The sequence below is a fragment of the Pseudophryne corroboree genome, chromosome 6 (genome assembly GCF_028390025.1).
Source record: "Pseudophryne corroboree isolate aPseCor3 chromosome 6, aPseCor3.hap2, whole genome shotgun sequence".
In the NCBI taxonomy this organism is placed as follows: Eukaryota; Metazoa; Chordata; class Amphibia; order Anura; family Myobatrachidae; genus Pseudophryne; species Pseudophryne corroboree.
The window spans coordinates 56078919-56097953 of record NC_086449.1 but is presented as its reverse complement, the minus strand read 5'-3'; the positions used below and the strand labels follow the sequence as shown (position 1 = coordinate 56097953).

At 44.3% G+C, this 19035-nt stretch overlaps 1 protein-coding gene across 1 annotated transcript in view; it reads left to right on the top strand.

Moving 5' to 3' along the window:
* The window catches only part of LOC134936115 (complement C3-like), a 159736-nt gene that overhangs the window by 104513 nt on the left and 36188 nt on the right, over nt 1-19035 (top strand). The window contains exons 18-23 of the mRNA XM_063931025.1: nt 4315-4468; nt 8399-8484; nt 11506-11645; nt 14559-14771; nt 17367-17430; nt 18089-18178. Of these exons, the coding sequence (XP_063787095.1) occupies nt 4315-4468; nt 8399-8484; nt 11506-11645; nt 14559-14771; nt 17367-17430; nt 18089-18178 (747 nt within the window). The remainder of the gene's footprint in view (nt 1-4314; nt 4469-8398; nt 8485-11505; nt 11646-14558; nt 14772-17366; nt 17431-18088; nt 18179-19035) is intronic.

Below are 19035 nucleotides of genomic sequence, written 5' to 3'. Positions count from 1 at the left end.
GGAGGATGTGGGGGAGGAGAGGATGATCCACAGTGTCAAAGGCAGCAGAGAGGTCCAGGAGGATGAGCAGAGAGAAGTGACCCCTGAATTTGTCCAAAAATTAGAGGGTTAGGCTGCGGGGATGGGAGGTTAGGGTTAGGCTGCGGAGAAGAGAGTTAGGATTACGTTTCTAGAAGGGAGGGTTAGGGTTAGGATGCGGGGAGCGAGTGTTAGGCTGTGCAGAGGGGAGGGGAAGTTAGGGTTAGGATGCCGGGAAGAGAGTTAGGATTAGGTTTCTGGAAGTGAGGGTTAGAATGCGGGGAGCGAGGATTAGAGTTGGGCTGCAGGAGAGAGTTAGGGTGAGGCTGGGGGGAAGAGAAGGTAGTGTAAGGCTGCTAGAAGGTAGGGTTAGGGTTAGGTTGTGGGGAGGGAGGGTTAGGTTGTGGGGAGGGAGGGTTAGGGCTAGTTCAATTTTTGCCACCTGTCGGGATTTTGGCAGGTATCCCATACCCACACCGCCAGCACATTTAAAACAAGTCACGTTTAATTTCTGCAGCCAGATTTTAAGCAAGGAGCGCAGTTGATTATCCATTTCTTTACATTTAAAACTTATTCTGCTTGTTTATGTATCAAGTGTTTTCCAAATTTGTTAGACTATAAACTGATTTATTTAGGGCCACCTTTTTCCTTATGTGTCATGCTATTATATTTATTTTGTGTGTCACAATTCACCTGATGAATAGCAGTGCATAATATGTTAGACATAAAGCTTAAAAGAGCTTACAAATAAAAGATGATGATGATGATGATGATGATGATGATGATGATGATGATGATAATAATAATAACAATAATAATAATAATAATAATAATAATAATCTTTTCAGAGGTCATGACCTGTCAATGTACTTAAGCACATGTCTGTATGTGACAGGGCAGTGACATAATGTAAGAAAGGGAATAGAGGACAGGGCTGCATGTAACAGGGGCAGTGACATGATGTGAGGAGGAGAATGGAGGCAGCTGGAAGCCACAGACTGAAAGTTATATAGTGGGAGGAGCAGGGTCCCCAGCAGCACAGAGTATATCAGGAGATGAGGGATGTGTCAGTGAGGACAGGGCTGCATGTAACAGGGGCAGTGACATGATGTGAGGAGGGTAATGGAGGCAGCAGGAAGCCACAGACTGAGAGTTATATAGTGGGAGGAGCAGGGTCCCCAGCAGCACAGAGTATATCAGGAGATGAGTGATGTGTCAGTGAGGACTGGGCTGCATGTAACAGGGGCAGTGACATGATGTGAGGAGGAGAATGGAGGCAGCAGGAAGCCACAGACTGAGAGTTATATAGTGGGTGGAGTGGGATCAGGGATGGGCCTAGACCACCAATATTTCTGAAAGATCAATGCTCATTTCCAAACACATCGGGATTTTGCATGGATTATCAAAGCACAATGAGCATAATTCAGATGCTGTTGCAAAGCGGCTATTGTATGCACAGGGATCAATGTTTTCTCACTGTGCATGCATTTGAGCACGTGGAGCAATTGAATTGCAATATAGGATGCACAGAGGAATCAGTTGCAAAGTGAGTGACAGGTAGACAGTGTTTGGGGTGTGGTAGCGGGGAGTGGTCAGATAAACGCAGGTGTGTCATGGCCGTTCAGACGGCATTTTCTGGACGTGCATAAATCAGCAGTTGCAATCTTACTACAGGAGAGCCCCCTGCGTCCCTGGAGAGCAGCTAAGGAAGCGTGTCTACAGAGGCTCTCAGATATTGCACCACGACCCGATTTGCGATGATTGTACAGTGGGCTTCCCTCTGCCCATATTAGCATATAATCGCGATTGCAAATGGCAAAAGATAGTAGCAGCAATCACCAGAACTGTGAAGACTGAAGACTGTTCTCTTTGTCTGAAATCAGCCAGCTCTGACAAAGGTAGGGAAAGCCATTGACCATCAATGCTAAAATCATTGATCGTCTCCCGACAAGTTTTACCGAATAGCTTTCCACCATCGATGGTAGCCATGGGCCTGATGGTTCCACCCACCTACTTTACACAGGGCTACAATGTGTGTGTGAGAGCCGGAGGCTGCTGTCATGTCAGCTGTAGGGTGAGGCGGACCATCGGCATCCGGGCACACTGTATGTGAGCGACTCTTTAGCTGAGTTGACAGGCTCAGCTGTCAGTCAACAGTCCCCCTTCCCCGCCCCTTCCCCTGGCTCTGGATTCTACATGCATTTAGTATGACCAAGACTCCACCTCTGGCCCCCGTTCTCAAGTCTGCAAATAGTAGTGATTCCCCTGCCAATCCATTGTAGCCAAACCCCCTGGTGGTGCTATATCTGGCTGTGCTGCCCACTGATATCCTATTTAGGATAGGAGCCTTGGTAGTGCCTGTCAGAAGGCCCCTTCCCTTCTCCTCAGGGATGTCGGTTCCCCCGCCTCTTGGTGTCCAGGCCCTCCTCAGCACTCCCTCACAAGTACCCTCACTGTCATCAGACAGCCGGGGACTGTTCCCACTGGCTATTACCTCACAGGACTCCCCAGTGACCTGGGAGCCCAGTGCTTTTCTAACCACCACCCACAAGCCCCCTTTATCCCGCCGGGGCCTCGTGACACTGTACAGCTGACGCGTGCTGTTCTAGCACTTTCACCCTTGCCCCGGCTCTGCATTCTGCTGTCCACTGTCACCAATGCAAAATATGGACAACACCTTTATGTCCAGGCAGCCATCAGAGCATGCAGTCGTATATATAATAGGCACATTACCTTTTACTGTTAAACCCATTTGCTCATAATGAGTATGGGGTTACATATATGTACATAGGGGTGCTATTATTAACAAGAGTGGGATACCCCTCCCCTATTAAACCTTAACACAGCTATGTGGTGGGGGTATCACAAATCTAGCTGGCAATTATGGTCTCGGGAATTACATGGAGGACCGGTGTTGCAGACTAAGTCGCGGTGACAATTTGGCAAGAAGACCTTGCACTCTGGTGTACAAAGATAAGAGACAGAAAGACCACGACTGATGGGATTAACATACTTCATGTAAAATATCCTACACCACAGATCACACAGTAGAAGTAATTAGGAACACACTAGAATAATATACATGATCCAAGCCGCTGTGCTGAGGTAGCATGACCTTCCCTGGATAAGTCATGGACAATCAAGAAACGACTGATGTTTATAAAAGACTTTAGGTCTTAAGGACTCAAGTTATATATAATAAAAACTCACTAGGGGTAGGGACATGTACTAAGCAGTGATAAAAGTGGAGAAGTGAGCCAGTGGAGAAGTTGCCCATGGCAACCAATCAGCATTGAAGTAACATTTCTAATTTGCATACTATACAATTGTACGGAGCAGCTGATTGGTTGCCATAGTAAATTTCTCCACTGGCTCACTTCTCCACTTTTATCACTGCTTAGTACATGCACCCCAAATACCTAAAGCAGCGTTGTTACTGACCTGACATATGCTCAGATTTGACAAGTTGTGGGCCAGATGTACTAAGCCTTGAAAAGTGATAAAGTGGAGAGTGATAGTACCAACCAAACAGCTCCTAACTGCCATCTATCAAACAGGACATGTGACATGGCAGTTAGGAGCTGATTGGCTGGTACTTTATCTCTCTCCACATTATCACTTTTTTTACAGGCTCAGTACATCTGGCCCAGTGTTTGTAATTTCTGCCAATGAGTAGGGACGATGCTGCTATAGACATTGCAGCCACTACCTGTTATAGGGAAGCACTGTGCAATACAGTACATGCAACATGTCCTCTCAGTACGCCAAATCAGACAGTGACTTCTGAATGGTTTTGGCTATGCTGTCCGATTAAGGAAATATGGTGCAATCTTAATATTTGATGGCCCAATTCTATACTGAGGGGGACATTTACTAAGCAGTGATAAGAGCGGAGGAGTGAGCAAGTGGAGAAGTTGCCCCATCAACCAATCAGCAGCTCTGTATTATTTTATAGTATGCAAATTATAGATGTTACTTCAGTGCTGATTGGTTGCCATGGGCACTTCTCCACTGGCTCACTTCTCCGCTCTTATCACTGCTTAGTAAATGTCCCCCTGAGATTCTTATTGAGTAGGGGTCTCCAACTGATATCTCAAGTGCAGTTTTTAATGCAAATATTGACCTCAAGGCACCCCACTGTAGACTGTACCATCCTAAGACCAATCACGTGAATAGAAGTGTAACGATACTAGATAAACATTATTGTTTCAGATTCTGTAACATGAAAGGTCTCTGTTTCAGAAATTCAGAACTGTTCTCTCTCTCTCTCTCTCTCTCTCTCTCTCTCTCTTTCAGTTCGTCCCGGTTCAACCGTCATTGGCACTGGTACCTCAGAGAGCGGGGGCCCTGATGGTGATTATGAATCTATGGATTTTCAGTCACGCAGTACTTTTTCTGAGAGCTGGCTGTGGAGGGTTGAAACGCTTCCTATGAATACAGACCGTAACGGGTAAGTGTATCTCAGTTAAATAGAGTATAAGTAGTGTTCTGCAGACAACAATTCCTTACAAAACTGAATTGGTAAGCAACGAGAGAACCCACTAGAAGTAATATTTACTAAGGGTCCAGATAGATATTAGATAACATTCAATGGATACACTGGAGACAAGTATTCTTGCGGAATTTAAATACTTTATTAATACAACAATGTGACGACACATATAACCAATTTCTATCAAGGTCATTGTAACCTGAAATAAGAATTTTCAAATAAGGATATTGGGGGTTATTCAGAGTTGTTAGCAAACCAAAAACGTTAGCAAGTGGGCAAAACCATGTTGCACTGCGGGGGGGCAGATGTAACATGTGCATAAAGAGTTAGATTTGGGTGGGTTATATTGTTTCTGTGCAGGGTAAATACTGGCTGCTTTATTTTTACACTGCAATTTAAATTTCAGTTTGAACACATCTCACCCAATTCTAACCCAAATATAACATATATTAGTTCAAAGTATCCAAATAAATCAAGAAATAGTTGAAGTTAGAGGTTCTTGAAAAACTTATCTTAGATCCATCTTTTAGTTCTTCAGTAGACACACACAGCCAATCGAACAAACGGTATATTATCTGCGCTAAGATTAAAGGGGTGCAGCTATTCACCAGGTCACCACAAACCTTAAATATACATATAGAAGAAAAAATAGTGAATTGCGCTCCCCAATTAGGGTATGTGTCACCAATTGTAATGTCCGTCCAATTTGCAAAGGATTGTACTATGGCCCTCATTCCGAGTTGTTCGCTCGGTATTTTTCATCGCATCGCAGTGAAAATCCGCTTAGTACGCATGCGCAAAGTTCGCACTGCGACTGCGCCAAGTAACTTTACTATGAAGAAAGTATTTTTACTCACGGCTTTTTCCTCGCTCCGGCGATCGTAATGTGATTGACAGGAAATGGGTGTTACTGGGCGGAAACACGGCGTTTCAGGGGCGTGTGGCTGAAAACGCTACCGTTTCCGGAAAAAACGCAGGAGTGGCCGGAGAAACGGTGGGAGTGCCTGGGCGAACGCTGGGTGTGTTTGTGACGTCAACCAGGAACGACAAGCACTGAACTGATCGCACAGGCAGAGTAAGTCTGAAGCTACTCTGAAACTGCTAAGTAGTTAGTAATCGCAATATTGCGCATACATCGGTCGCAATTTTAAGAAGCTAAGATTCACTCCCAGTAGGCGGCGGCTTAGCGTGTGTAACTCTGCTAAATTCGCCTTGCGACCGATCAACTCGGAATGAGGGCCTATATTCACTGTATCTTGTTTAGGTATCTTCTTTTGTATCCGTTTTCTTCAGATACCTCAAATAAAATTAGAAAGATGCGCCTTTCATAGCGTAAAACAGTTTTTTTTACATTTATTATAAAACCATAAAGTTCATAAAATGACATAAAATGATTTATCCACCACCATACGGAGTGACTGCGTACCAGGGTGGGCCTGTACAAGGCATATGTCTCACATGAAAGGGTTAGTCCTGGGTATAACTCCTCCACGGTCCAGATGTCAAGCCCTTTAAGGTTCCACGCTGTATCAGTCTCTGCCTGTGTCCACCAACGCGTTTAAAGGTGTAATGGTGGTTGTTATATTATCTGTTCACAAAGAAATCCTGGGATATGTAGTCCAGGATTTCTTTGTGAACAGATAACCTAACAGTTGTCACCGGTTACAGACGGCCTCTCCAATACAAGAAGTAGTATAAATAGAGAAGGCCTAACAACCACCATTACACCTTGAAAAAAACTGATTGTTGAAACGCGTTGGTCGACACAGGCAGAGTTTTAAATCATTTTATGTCATTTTATGAACTTTATGGTTTTATAATAAATGTAAAAAAAAACTGTTTTACGCTATGAAAGGCGCATCTTTCTAATTTTATTAGAGGTACTGTATCTGAAGAAAACGGATACAACGGAAGATACCCAAACGTGATACAGTGAATATAGTACAATCCTTTGCAAATTGGATGGACATTACAATTAGTGACACATACCCTAATTGGGGAGCGCAATTCACTATTTTTTCTTCTATACACACAGCCAATGCATTTTGATCCCTCCACAGTGGTCCTTTGTCAAGGCATCCACTGTGGAAGGATCAAAACTGTGTGTGTGCCTACTGAAGAACCAAAATTACCAGAAGGATTTTATTCAGCTTGGACCTGCATTGGTGGTGCAGGGAACATAAGCGTCGGCCCAGCATCTCCAGGAGTACTGGACACGTTCCCCAAGTGATGGAACTGGGGTGTGTCACAGTGTGAGGCCACGTCCCTTTTTTAAGTCTTTATCTCCCAAATGTTGGACGGTATGGTCAAGGTACAGTATATGGGGTCTGGGACTCAGGGTCGACAGCACAAAGGTCGACACACTTTAGGTCGACACCAATTGGTCGACACACATTAGGTCGACAGGGTCAAAAGGTCGACAGGAGCAAGGTCGACATGGAAAAAGGTCGACATGAGTTTTTTATGTTTTTTTGGTGTCGTTTTCTTCGCCATTCTTCGCCATGCTTCGGGCATGGTGCCTTCGCTCCGCTACCGCTTCGCTCGGCACACTTTACCGTTCCAATCGTAGTCCACGTGGATCGTTAAGTATGAAAAGGTTCAAAAAAAGAAAAAAATCATGAAAAACTCATGTCGACCTTTTTCCATGTCGACCTTGTTCCTGTCGACCTTTTGACCCTGTCGACCTTTTGACCCTGTCGACCTAATGTGTGTCGACCAATTGGTGTCGACCTAAAGTGTGTCGACCTTTGTGCTGTCGACCTGGAGTCCGGATACCCAGTATATGTATGCCTGCCTCTGCATATGCACAGACTGCAGTTGCTCCTTGCGGCGTGTGCGCAATCTGCTGATAATCACGGGAAGCCTTTGCCTTTGGAATTGCATCCAATTCAGAATCCGGGCCAATGACTTCACAGGTTCTCCTCTGTTGGGCGTGACCACTGTACATACTGTATGTATGTATTGTTTTTCTCCCCCTTGATGCTATCAGAATTAGAAAAAATAGTAGAGAACATTATGTTTTTACTGAGTGTCGCTGCTCCTGAATACGGAAGCCAATTGTGACATCCACGTAACCTGGATCAAGCACACAAGTTAATGTGATACATATGGGTCTATGACTCTATGGGGTAAATTTATAATAGTGGCACGGATCATGCCGCTATAACACATCCTGCTTCACCTCTTTACCGAGACAAAGCAGGAAGGGACATCAACAGAATGTACCAACTTGTCTGCCGAAGCGGGGGGAGCAAAACCCCCTCCTGTGAAGTCCCCCAAGCACACAGCACTTCAGCTCAGTGCTGAAGCTCTGTGTTTCCCTGTCCCGGCCGGCTCCAGTGCGCCTGCGCAGGATCTCACTACTCACGCGAGATCCCCTGCACACTCCGGAGCCGGCACCCGCCACAGCCAGGGACAGCTCTGTCCCTGCTGTGGTGAATGGGCATCGCCACCTGCAGCGATGCTGAGCGTTCATACACTGCCCACGTTTATCTGCCTGCTATCTATTAGGTAGCAGCGCAGATAAGGACAGCGGCGCAGACTCCGCTGCCTTCATACATGGCGGAGAAGCAGTGTAGTGCACATAACATGCGCTGATACCGCTCCTCCCCCATAACGATGCCAACAAACCAGCTCCTAACTGTCATTTTTCAAACTCAGCCTGTAACATAGCAGTAAGGAGCTGATTGGCTGGTACTTTATTTCCGTTCACTTTATCTCTCTCCAAGGCTTAGTACATAGATGCAAATGTTTGCTGCAGCCCCAGCATCTCTGGGATAACTCTGGTTTCTTTCGCTGACCTGTGTTAAGCACACTTTGTGATCTTGATTTTATTGCCCTTGTGTCCGTTGAGCTCACTCTCTATTATCTGTTTTTCTGCTCGCACAGGGATTCATCAAAGCTCATTAATGCACACTTACCAGATTCAATCACCACCTGGGAATTTTTGGCGATCAGCATTTCTGCAAATTCAGGTACTCAACAGCATGGCCCATGCCAAGTGTGATACCCCAACATTCTATTCAACTGTAAATGATGCCAATGAAAGGTCAAACAAGTCAAGATGATCTCTGCAGGGGGGCAATTAAAAGAAAATTCAGCTGGTACATAGTACATCCAGATGGGGCTGTTTTGCAGCCTTTATACGATGTCTAATTTTTTGTTTGATATACTCTGAAAGAAAGCGTATCTAGAACTTAACTTTCCTGTAGATTTTCTGTAAGAGAGTGATTGTATACTGGTCTCTGTATACAGATGGGTCCACAGTTATCTTGGCTAGTTTGCTGCGCCTAGGCACAACATGGTTTATTAGCATAAACCCTTCATCTACTGTTCTCAGCCTCACTACATTACAGAGAACAATACAGCAGGGGATTAAGTCCGACTGCCCAGTCTCAGTAAATCCTATTAAAGGTCAAAATAAACATGGACCCATCTGTATGTCTAGACCTCACTGCTACACTGCCCCCTACCACCTAAAGTTGGAGAAAAAGTAAAAAAATTGAGGAAAACGTATGCAGCATGGGAATCTGTTTCTATTTTCAAATATATCAAGGGTTTTAACAAAGTCCAGGAGGGAAACATTCTCCATATGAAGAAAAGCAATAGGACACAAGGACATGCACTGAGACTGGAGGGGGGGAGGGGGGTTCAGGAGAAATATGAGGAAAAATTACTTCACAGAAACGGTAGTGGACAAGTGGAATAGCCTCCCATCAGAGGTGGTAGAGGCTAAGACAGTAGAGCAATTTAAACATGCTTGGGATATCCTTACACAGAAATAAGGATCAAATAAGTTTTGAGATAAAAATATGGTTAAAAAAAAAAGGGCCAGACTAGATGGGCCAAGTGGTTCTTATCTGCCGTCACATTCTGTGTTTCTACATATTTATGTGTCTCACCCCACATGGGGGGTAATTCTGAGTTGATCGCAGCAGGAAATTTTGTAGCAGTTGGCCAAAACCATGTGCACTGCAGGGGAGGCAGATATAACATGTGCAGAGAGAGTTAGATTTGGGTGTGGTGAGTTCAATCTGCAATGTAAATTGCAGTGTAAAAATAAAGCAGCCAGTATTTACCCTGCACAGAAACAAAATAACCCACCCAAATCTAACTCTCTCTGCACATGTTATATCTGTCCCCCCTGCAGTGCACATGGTTTTGCCCAACTGCTAAAAGATTTCCTGCTGCGATCAACTTGGAATTACCCCCATGGTGCAAAAGGTATAAGGGATAAATCTACAAAGATGGGAGTTTTATTTAAGATGGGATATTACCCATAGCAACCAATCAGATTCTACTTCTCATTTATCTAGAACCTTTAGAAGATAATACCTGGAATCTGATTGGTTGCTATTGGCAACATCCCATCTTAAATAAAACTCCCATCTTTGTAAATGTACCCCTAAGTGTATGAGGACAGAGATGTAAGTAACGCAATATCCTTCTGACTATTCACTCTAGTTGGTACAGTTTTGTGAAGTAGGGTATAGACCAGTGATAGGCAAACTGATACAGTTCTGGGGCTGCACTGGGCTGGCCTCCAGCTTTCAAGGGGGCCACCCATTTCTCTTTATCGTAGTCGCAAGTTTAATTTAATTTACTCAATCAATCAAAGAGAAACCTGTCTGTAATAAACTAATAATACATCAGTAAACCTTTTTAATGAAGCATTAAAAGATAAAAAAAAACAAAAATGACAACAAAGCAGCAAGGAACTGGAGGCTGATGGTGAAGGCTTGGGGGGTCACCTGTTGCCCATCAATGACAGAGACGGAGGACTGCATAAGGGTGTGACACAGAGGATAGACATTATAAAGATCCACAGCCATTAGGTTGACAGCTTTAGATCAACAATTAAAAAGTCACCAGTTTCAAAGGTCAACAAGGTCGAAAGGACAACAGTCAAAAAGGTCAAAAGGTCAAAATTGACCCTGTCAACGCTATGGTGTTGACCTGTTGAACTGGTCACTGCGTATCAAACACCTCCCCTGCGTAATCCTGATCTCATGTAAGGGTAGACTCTGCAAGAAAGAAAGTACTAGATAAGCAATGATAAAGAGTTTCCAGCAAATGACAACACAACGGATAGATTTGCAAAATAGAACCACTGGGTGTTTTTGCCATATTCAAATGACAAAACAAAATCTCTAATTTATAAGATACAATGTTCTAAACAAATGGATTACTGTATGATCCTGTGACGGGACTAGCATAATGCACACAAAGTCTGCCCATCTATCATTTATTTAACAAATATTTAGCTTTTAGCATTTACTGTCCCTTCTAATATCTGGTGAGCCTCATCTACAAAGGCATTCACTAGCCGTGGTGCTGATGGTGCTTTAAAGCAGCCAGACATACAGTATTGTTGCATAAAGCCCAGTGACCACCGTATAGTGGCAGAGAGTACTAATAAAGGGTTCAGTGCATTTAAAGCTGCTTCAATGCGACACACCGGGCACACTTTTGTCACCCATACATACAGCTCTGTACTCATTTTGTACAGCTTGACTGGCAGACAGAATCCTTTCTAACATGTGGTAGTTTCAGTAAACTGTATAAGTTATCCTTATCTAATTCAGGATACAGAGAACACATTGGGACCAAATAAACAATTAGAAAAAGTGCAAATAATTTTACTATCGAATAGCAGATAGCAATTAAGAAAGAAAGGGACAGCCACCCCCCTTTAGCTTGCTTTCACTGTGGCATGAGACACCCCAATAACGCTGGTATTACGTCAACACTAACATCCTTCTCGCATTGCCGACTGAGTTGACGCTGTGGTAAGAGCCTCACCATTGGTTCAGTTACTGACGGGAGGAAAGGGGCTTGTCCTCATATTAGTAAACAACGCAGGCCTGAATTTGGTTCGGTGTTGATAAAAACGGCAGGATTTGGCCATAACACACGCAGAAGGCCAACACTGGAACATCCCTAAGACGTCAATGCAGGTATAAGAACTAACATGGAACCTTTACATTGTCTCACAGGCATTTGTGTTGCTAAACCCTACGAACTGCTGGTCAAAAAACTTTTCTTCATTGATCTGCGGCTTCCATATTCTGTGGTCCGTAATGAGCAGGTGGAGATCCGAGCCGTCCTGTACAGTTACGTCAAATTTGAAATCGAGGTACAGTGTGGAAATGGGGGGTGGGAATATATTTTATTTTGCACAGTAAATGTTTTAACTCTCTGTGTAGTTTTACTGTTGTATTTGATAAATTAGTCTTTATATTTCTTTTTAATAATAAGTGCAATGTTCTAACCAACTTTTATATTGGACCTTTTGCCATATGTCCACACATCGCTAATGGTTGTCACATTCAAGTTGCCGGATTTACCACAGTATATTTGAGAGGGTGAAAACTCAAACTACTTAATATGAATCACAGTTTAGTTTGACAAAAACAACAAATAATATTAATAACCCATGGGGCTGGAGGAAACTATTGACCAATATATAATAAAAAGAAAACTGTAGAACCCAGGCTGACCCAAATGACTGATAGCTGAAAGTGAAAGTGATACTGCAGGGGGGTGTTACAGATTGTTTCACACTTGCTGCATACGGAGAGAAGGGCCTGGGGAGAGAGAGAGAGAGAGAGAGAGTGGGGGTAGGTGCAGTTAGGGACTGAGGGGTAGAGAGTGGGTTAGAGTCAGATAGGGACTGGAGGAGAAGGAGAGGACAGGGGGGGTAGGGGCAGATTGGGACTGGGGGGGAGGGAGAGGAGGGAGGAATTGGGGCAGATAGGGAGTGGAGTGGTAGGGACAGATAGGGACAGTGGAGAGAGATGCAGATTTTTTCAATGAAGTCACCTCTGCCGGCCACTGGAGGGCGCTCGATGGAGCTCATTCAGGACACGGACACACACATACTCCTTATGCAGCAGCGCTCACAGCTGTGCTGGGCCCAGGTACTCAGAGGGGGCATGGCCAATGCAGGGAGGTGTGGCCAGCCCCCTCCTTAGCAAACATTTTTTAAGGTGTCTGTGCTGCACAGGGTGGGGTGCTGGGTGAGGAGCATTGGAGGGTGGGGGAGGCTGCTGGGGGGATAAAGGACAGTGCTTCTGCAGCTGCTCTCTCTCCCTGCTTGCGCAGCCTAAAACTGGGTATGGGGGGGGGGGGGGGCAGCAGGACAAGGAAAAAGTAGCTGCCCCCCACTCTCAGCGACACTGCCCTTATGTACACTGCACCCTCCACTATATATTGCCCCTATATACACTGCACCCCTATCCTCTTCCATTTTCTGCACCCCCATCCATTTACTGCCCCTATACACACACTGGACCCTCATACCCCTCCATATAGTGCCCCCTATATACAGGGCACCTCCCTCCTTCATTTACTGCTCCCACCATTTACCGCATACTCAGCACCCCCTCCTCCATATACTATGCTGTAACCCCAGGTTATTTGTCATCTCGGGACTCGGCAACAAGTAGCAGCAGTAACCAGGAAACGGATGCATTAACCACCAGATAGTCCCGCAGCAATCAGAGTAGAGTGCCTGGGCAATAGATGATGCAGGTGAGGAGGAGGCAGATAACCGGTCAGCTGCTTTATTTATACTGCATGCCGATGGAGGGCTGGGGTCCTGTGCTCGCCCCTCCCACACCCCGCGCAGGCAATGCCCAGACCCCTCCAGCCAGCTGCTGGTGGCTACTGGTGTCCTCTACCCCAGTGCTAGCCAGAATTTGTGTGAGAATGGCGAGCTTACACGTACCAGTACTGGTGTATATAGTGCCGCATCATTATAGCCTGCCCATTACAGATATACAGCATATATATATATATATATATATAGATATATATAAAAATATATAAGGCTAGTGCTACACTAACAAACACACACGCTCAGCATGACAGAGCCCCAGCTCCCAGCTGCAGGACTTCCAGAAACCCGACAGCTCCTGTGTGAGTAGCGACCCCCCACTACCCCTATAATCCGTCCCTGGTGTCCATCATTTTGACGGGCTTTCAACTAGTGACAGCATAAAGCAGTTGTTGAGGTGCATAAACTATGACCAACATCAGTGGCAGCTCTGTGGCAATTTGAAGGTTGTTGCTTTTGTGATGGGTTTGCAGGGTGGATATACAAAGTTAAGCTGTTTCCTACTGTATGTGAATGGGACAGTCATGCAAGAAATTCCCACTGAGTCAACAGAGACTGGGCACTTCGTCCATCATTGGAGCCAGGGAAGAAGAACATTCAGATTCCACCACTTGTTGAATCAAACATGATTTTGTTAACACCCATACACATAAAACTGAGCCTGGTGAAGAACTTTGTCAAAGCCATGGACAAAACAGATCAGGCTTTCAAGTACCTCACTTCATAATTTCCCAGATTAAGTTATGTTAAAATAAAGGAAGATGTTTGTTTTTATTGGTCCTCAGATTCATGAACTTCTTAGCGATAGTGAATTTGACTTTAGAGAACTACAAGGAGTTGGTAGAAAACCTCATCAAGGCATATAAATGCATGGGATGTAACATGTCACATAGATATTCTTTCCATCGAACTGTGGAGCAGTAAGTGACAAGGGTGAGCAGTTTCACCAAGATATTTCCATGCAGAAATGGTAGCAAGGCAAATGGAGCCCAGCAATTCTTGCAGACTATTGCTGGACAGTGACATGAGATGTTCCCTTTAATGCGTGCAAGCGAGAAGCCAAAAAGTCTAGTGTAGACACCAATTAAGGACAAAAATCTTCTATGTACCTGAGGGCACTAGACTTTGATTACGATTGTCCACAAAAGTCCATACAGATTTTTACATTTAATTCAAATGTTCAAATGTACAAATATAATTCTAGCTGGACTTCATTAAAAGCCCACCGGGGGATTGTTGTTCAATGGAGATTGGGCCACGAATTGATGTACTCTGCTGAAAGTTGACCTGGAAGATACCCTCTCATCAAAACAGACACCCAAAAAACTGCACCAGATGTTGTTTATTAATAGAAAATCTGATATTTATTCATGACATTGGGTCTGCAGAGATCCTGAGCAATGCTAAATAACCAGTTGGATCATTTTACAGGTTCGGGTAGATCTGATTTTCAACAACAAGATGTGCAGTTCGTCTACAGCAGAAGCCAACTTCCGCCAGGAAGTGATCATCGGACCCTACGGTACTCTCGTTCTTCCATTTGTCGTTGTTCCCCTAGAGATTGGGAACCTTGAAATAGAGGTGAAAGCATCAGTGAAGGAATACTCCATCACTGATGGAGTAGTAAAAAGTCTGAAGGTCGTGGTGAGTAATGGGCACAAGGGTGAATGACTTCTCCACCATCATGTTTGCGCTATAAAGTATCAGAAGTAATTGTCTTCTTCATTCTTTACTACTGAAAGTCCTGTGTCAGGGAAAAGCTCTCATATTATAAGTACCAAGCAATAAACAGCATTGGAGCTGATGTCGACCAATTGACCGGACTTGTAGCTCAAAAACTACTAAGGGCTCCATTTCTAAAGAATAAATAGTATTTTTTCATATGCTGTGAGATCATATCGGTGCCACCTTTGGAAATGTTACCATGCCATTCATAAACAGCACCCTTCCCCACTCCCCCTCCGGGGAGAATTAACAAATCCTTACCCATGTGATGGGCTGAGCCTTTTTTTTTTAGCTGTTTGCAGAACTGGGTAATATGAACAGCTCACATAGGGGGTAATTCTGAGTTGATCGCAGCAGGAACTTTGTTAGCAGTTGGGCAAAACCATGTGCACTGCAGGGGGGGCAGATATAATATTTGCAGAGAGAGTTAGATTTGGGTGGGTTATTTTGTTTCTGTGCAGGGTAAATACTGGCTGCTTTATTTTTATACTGCAATTTAGATTGCAGATTGTACACACCACACCCAAATCTAACTCTCTCTGCACATGTTATATCTGCCTCCCCTGCAGTGCACATGGTTTTGCCCAACTGCTAACAAAGTTCCTGTTGCGATCAACTCAGAATTACTCCCATAGTCTTGTCCTCTAATCTTGAGTGTGCTTGCACCAGCCATAATTTGTAAGCTTATGCATTGTACAGCCCAGAGAGGAAAAGGATATAGAGGGGCAACAGGCATATTAGTGACCCCTGACATCAGATACTGTACTCCCATCAAGGCCAGATGGGCTGATGGGCCTGTCTGACATTACAGCCTGGCCGAACAGTTCTGCTCAGCCACACGGCAGACAAAGAGCCAGGCGTTGGCCAAGCAGATCCAACCCCTGGTGCCCTGCTCAGCTGTCCAGCACTCAGAGACTTGGGCTGGTTGAGCACCTCCACCTCCTGGCATCTTGCTCGGCCACCCCACATACAGAAAAACCAGGAGGAGGGGGGTGCCGCTAGGCCACACCCCTGTAAGCAGTGGCCGCAACTCCTTGTCATGTCCACACGTGCCTGCGGCGTGTGTGCACAAGAATACCGGTGCTGATTCAGACTGGTGGTCCATCCCTGCTCCCATCACATGCAGAGACATGCACCATGAGGAGGTGAAGCCAGCAAAATTGTCGCCATCTGTCTTGTGATATATTCACAAAGATCACGCATGCACAGAAGAGAACAAAGACTCAGGCACAGTGTCAGTCGATGTTTGCTTCTGTGCGGCGCCATCTATCTTGATATATCAGTAGAAGGCTGGCAACACGAGTCAAGCATACAGAGCCACACTGCTCAGGCAAAGTAATCAGCCCCGGAGTCTAAAGTGGGCGATGAGGGTTTTCCCATGGACTCATGGGCCCGTGTGAACTGCACACACTGCACCCATGATAGATACGCCATTGGATTACTCCATACTTCTACATGGATAAGTGAAATAAAAGGGAGAGTGGTGACCCCTATAGAAATGAGTTGAATAATAAAAGGCTTTTCTCTGCTTTGTAAAAGGAACCCTAGGCCTACATCCCTAATAATGATTCACCCTAAATCACTGGGAACAATTTCCGTCCACTTCTGGCCTGTGTGATCATCTGCTGACTACACCAATAGGTCCCAGTCCCACCAAAAGAAATTGTGCCACTCAACTAAGGGAAAAATTAGACATTAAGGGGTCTATTCATGAAACAGTGAAAAGTGTGGAGAAGTGAGTCAGTGGAGAAGGTGCCCATGGCAACCAATCAGCATTGAAGTAACATTTATAATTTGCATACTATACAATTGTACAGAGAAGCTGATTGGTTGCCATGGCCAACTTCTTCACTAGCCCACTTATCCACACTTCTCACTGTTTCATAAATAGACCCCTAATTCTGTAATCCGGCAAGCTAGGCCCATGAATGAAAGTGTTTATACTTGGCTGACTGTGCTTAGGGTTAGGGTTAAACTGCGGGGTTAGGGATAGAGGTTAGGACACTCCCAATGGGAGTCGCCGGATCAGATGACTCTGCCAAAATTTCCCAGAAGATCAGAAGTGAGCACCACTCCGCACGGACCCATTTTTTGTCAGTTTTGAGCTTGTATCCTATAGGCAACGCCATCTATAAATGACGTTGCCTGTAGATGCCTATGACCTTTATGTACAAATCTCCAGAGAGGGAAGAGCTGTCCAGTGTTTATATATTCATAAATATTCATGCAGAAGACGTAGTAGACACCACTACGCATAAGTGGCGGGTTGTGTCACATACAATATGTTATGCATGATACATCAGCCCTCAATGACTCAACTTCAGCTTTTGGTAGGGAGCTAGACAAGGAGAATGTGCCTACAGCTGTCTAATTTACCTTATAACAGAGTTACAGCTTAATATCAGGGTAACACTGAACAAGTTATACTACTTTCATGTTCCATTTATGGAAATGTTGAGGTGTAATCTCCCATCATTTATCCAGTTATAATAATAATTTTATTTTTTTTCACAGCCAGAAGGGATGAGAATACTTAAGAATATCCAGAGTATCATCCTGAATCCTCAACGCTCAGAGGGTGAGTTGTACAGTAACTCATACTCTCTCTTGCTGTCCTACCTCTGAAGTCCACAAATTAATAATTGAAACCTTCTAATTTCTATTTCACCATCGTGTTGTACACTTTCAAAGATACCTGCTTATACCTAAGGTGACATGCCGTCTGCTATCTCCCAAAGCTTATTCCCCAATTTATCACCCAATCACAGTGCTTCTCCAATCCAGTCCTCCGGACAAACCAACAGTGCGTGTTTTCTATATCTCCTTGCTGGAGTACAGGAGTATTTATTACGCACTGACACATTTTTAAAGATCCACAGGTGGAGATGACTATTTCACTTTTGATTCTGTGAGGAGATCTGGAAATCATGCACCGTTACCGTGTCCAGAGGACTGGGAAGGGGAAGGGGGGGGGGGGGGGGGTCTATGTAGTAAGCTTTGAAGAGAGATAAAGTGGATGGTGAAAAAAGTACCAGCCAATCAGTGCCTAACTGCCATGTTGTGTTTGAAAAATGACAGTTAGGAGCTGATTGCTTGGTACTTTGTCTCTGTCCACTTTATCTCTCTTCATGACTTAGTACATAGACCCCTAGATCGCAGAAGTACTACCCTATATTGTGTACATAACACCTCTAACCCCCACCTAATCCATGTTTTCTACAACTGATCTCTTGCAGTTCCCGGCGTCCAGGAATTAATAGTGGATCCTGTGCCACCAAAGGATGTTGTACCCAACACAGAAGCGGAGACCTATGTCAGTGTAAAAGGTCAGCAGATCTGAAGCATGACATTTCCCTTTTGTCCTTTTGTTATTGGGAGCTTACAGTATGTACTTTGTTATGACATAGAGTAGACACCGAAGACAATATGGATCAGTTTTCATATACTGCTTCAGTTTAAACATTTAAAGTTCAGTATCCATTATAAGTAGAGATATGCACGGCGTCTCGTGTTTTGGTTTGGCAAAACCGCCCTCAAGTGTTTCGGTTTGGAATTCAGATTTCAAATCCGAATCTTGAGTTTTGGATTTCTTAAAAATTAATAAAAATAAAAACAGCTAAAATCATATAATATTTTCAATCCAAGACCCGAAATTCGGATTTAAAATTTTAATTCTGAACTGCGTGGAGATCAGAGCCGGTACTCTGTTCGGTTTGGATTTCTGAAGAACCGAACCTCACAGGTCTAATTATAAACATCTATTTATTTTACTTCCCAATCCGTCTCAGCAGCAGGTTCTAAACAACGGCGTCTGTCAATTGTGTGTGTCATTTATTACAATCTATTATATGCTGAGACCATCATAAGGGCCTACTTATCAATAAAAATTGTTACTGCCACTATATACCATTGAGAATCACTGCCACTTACAGGGATGCTTACTATGATAGCGGCACTGACGGTATTTATAAATTTACAAACCTACAGTACCATCAACGATCAACATTACCTGGTCTTCCAGCAGATATTGGGGACCTGTTCACCATAATGTGAATATAGTGAAATGCTCAATCCCAGTTTTTTCACAAAAATAAATCTAAACTAGACATTATGTTACACAAGGGACATACATGGGGTAGTCTCTATCAGCTTAGGCATACCTACCTACTTTAAAAATCTCTCC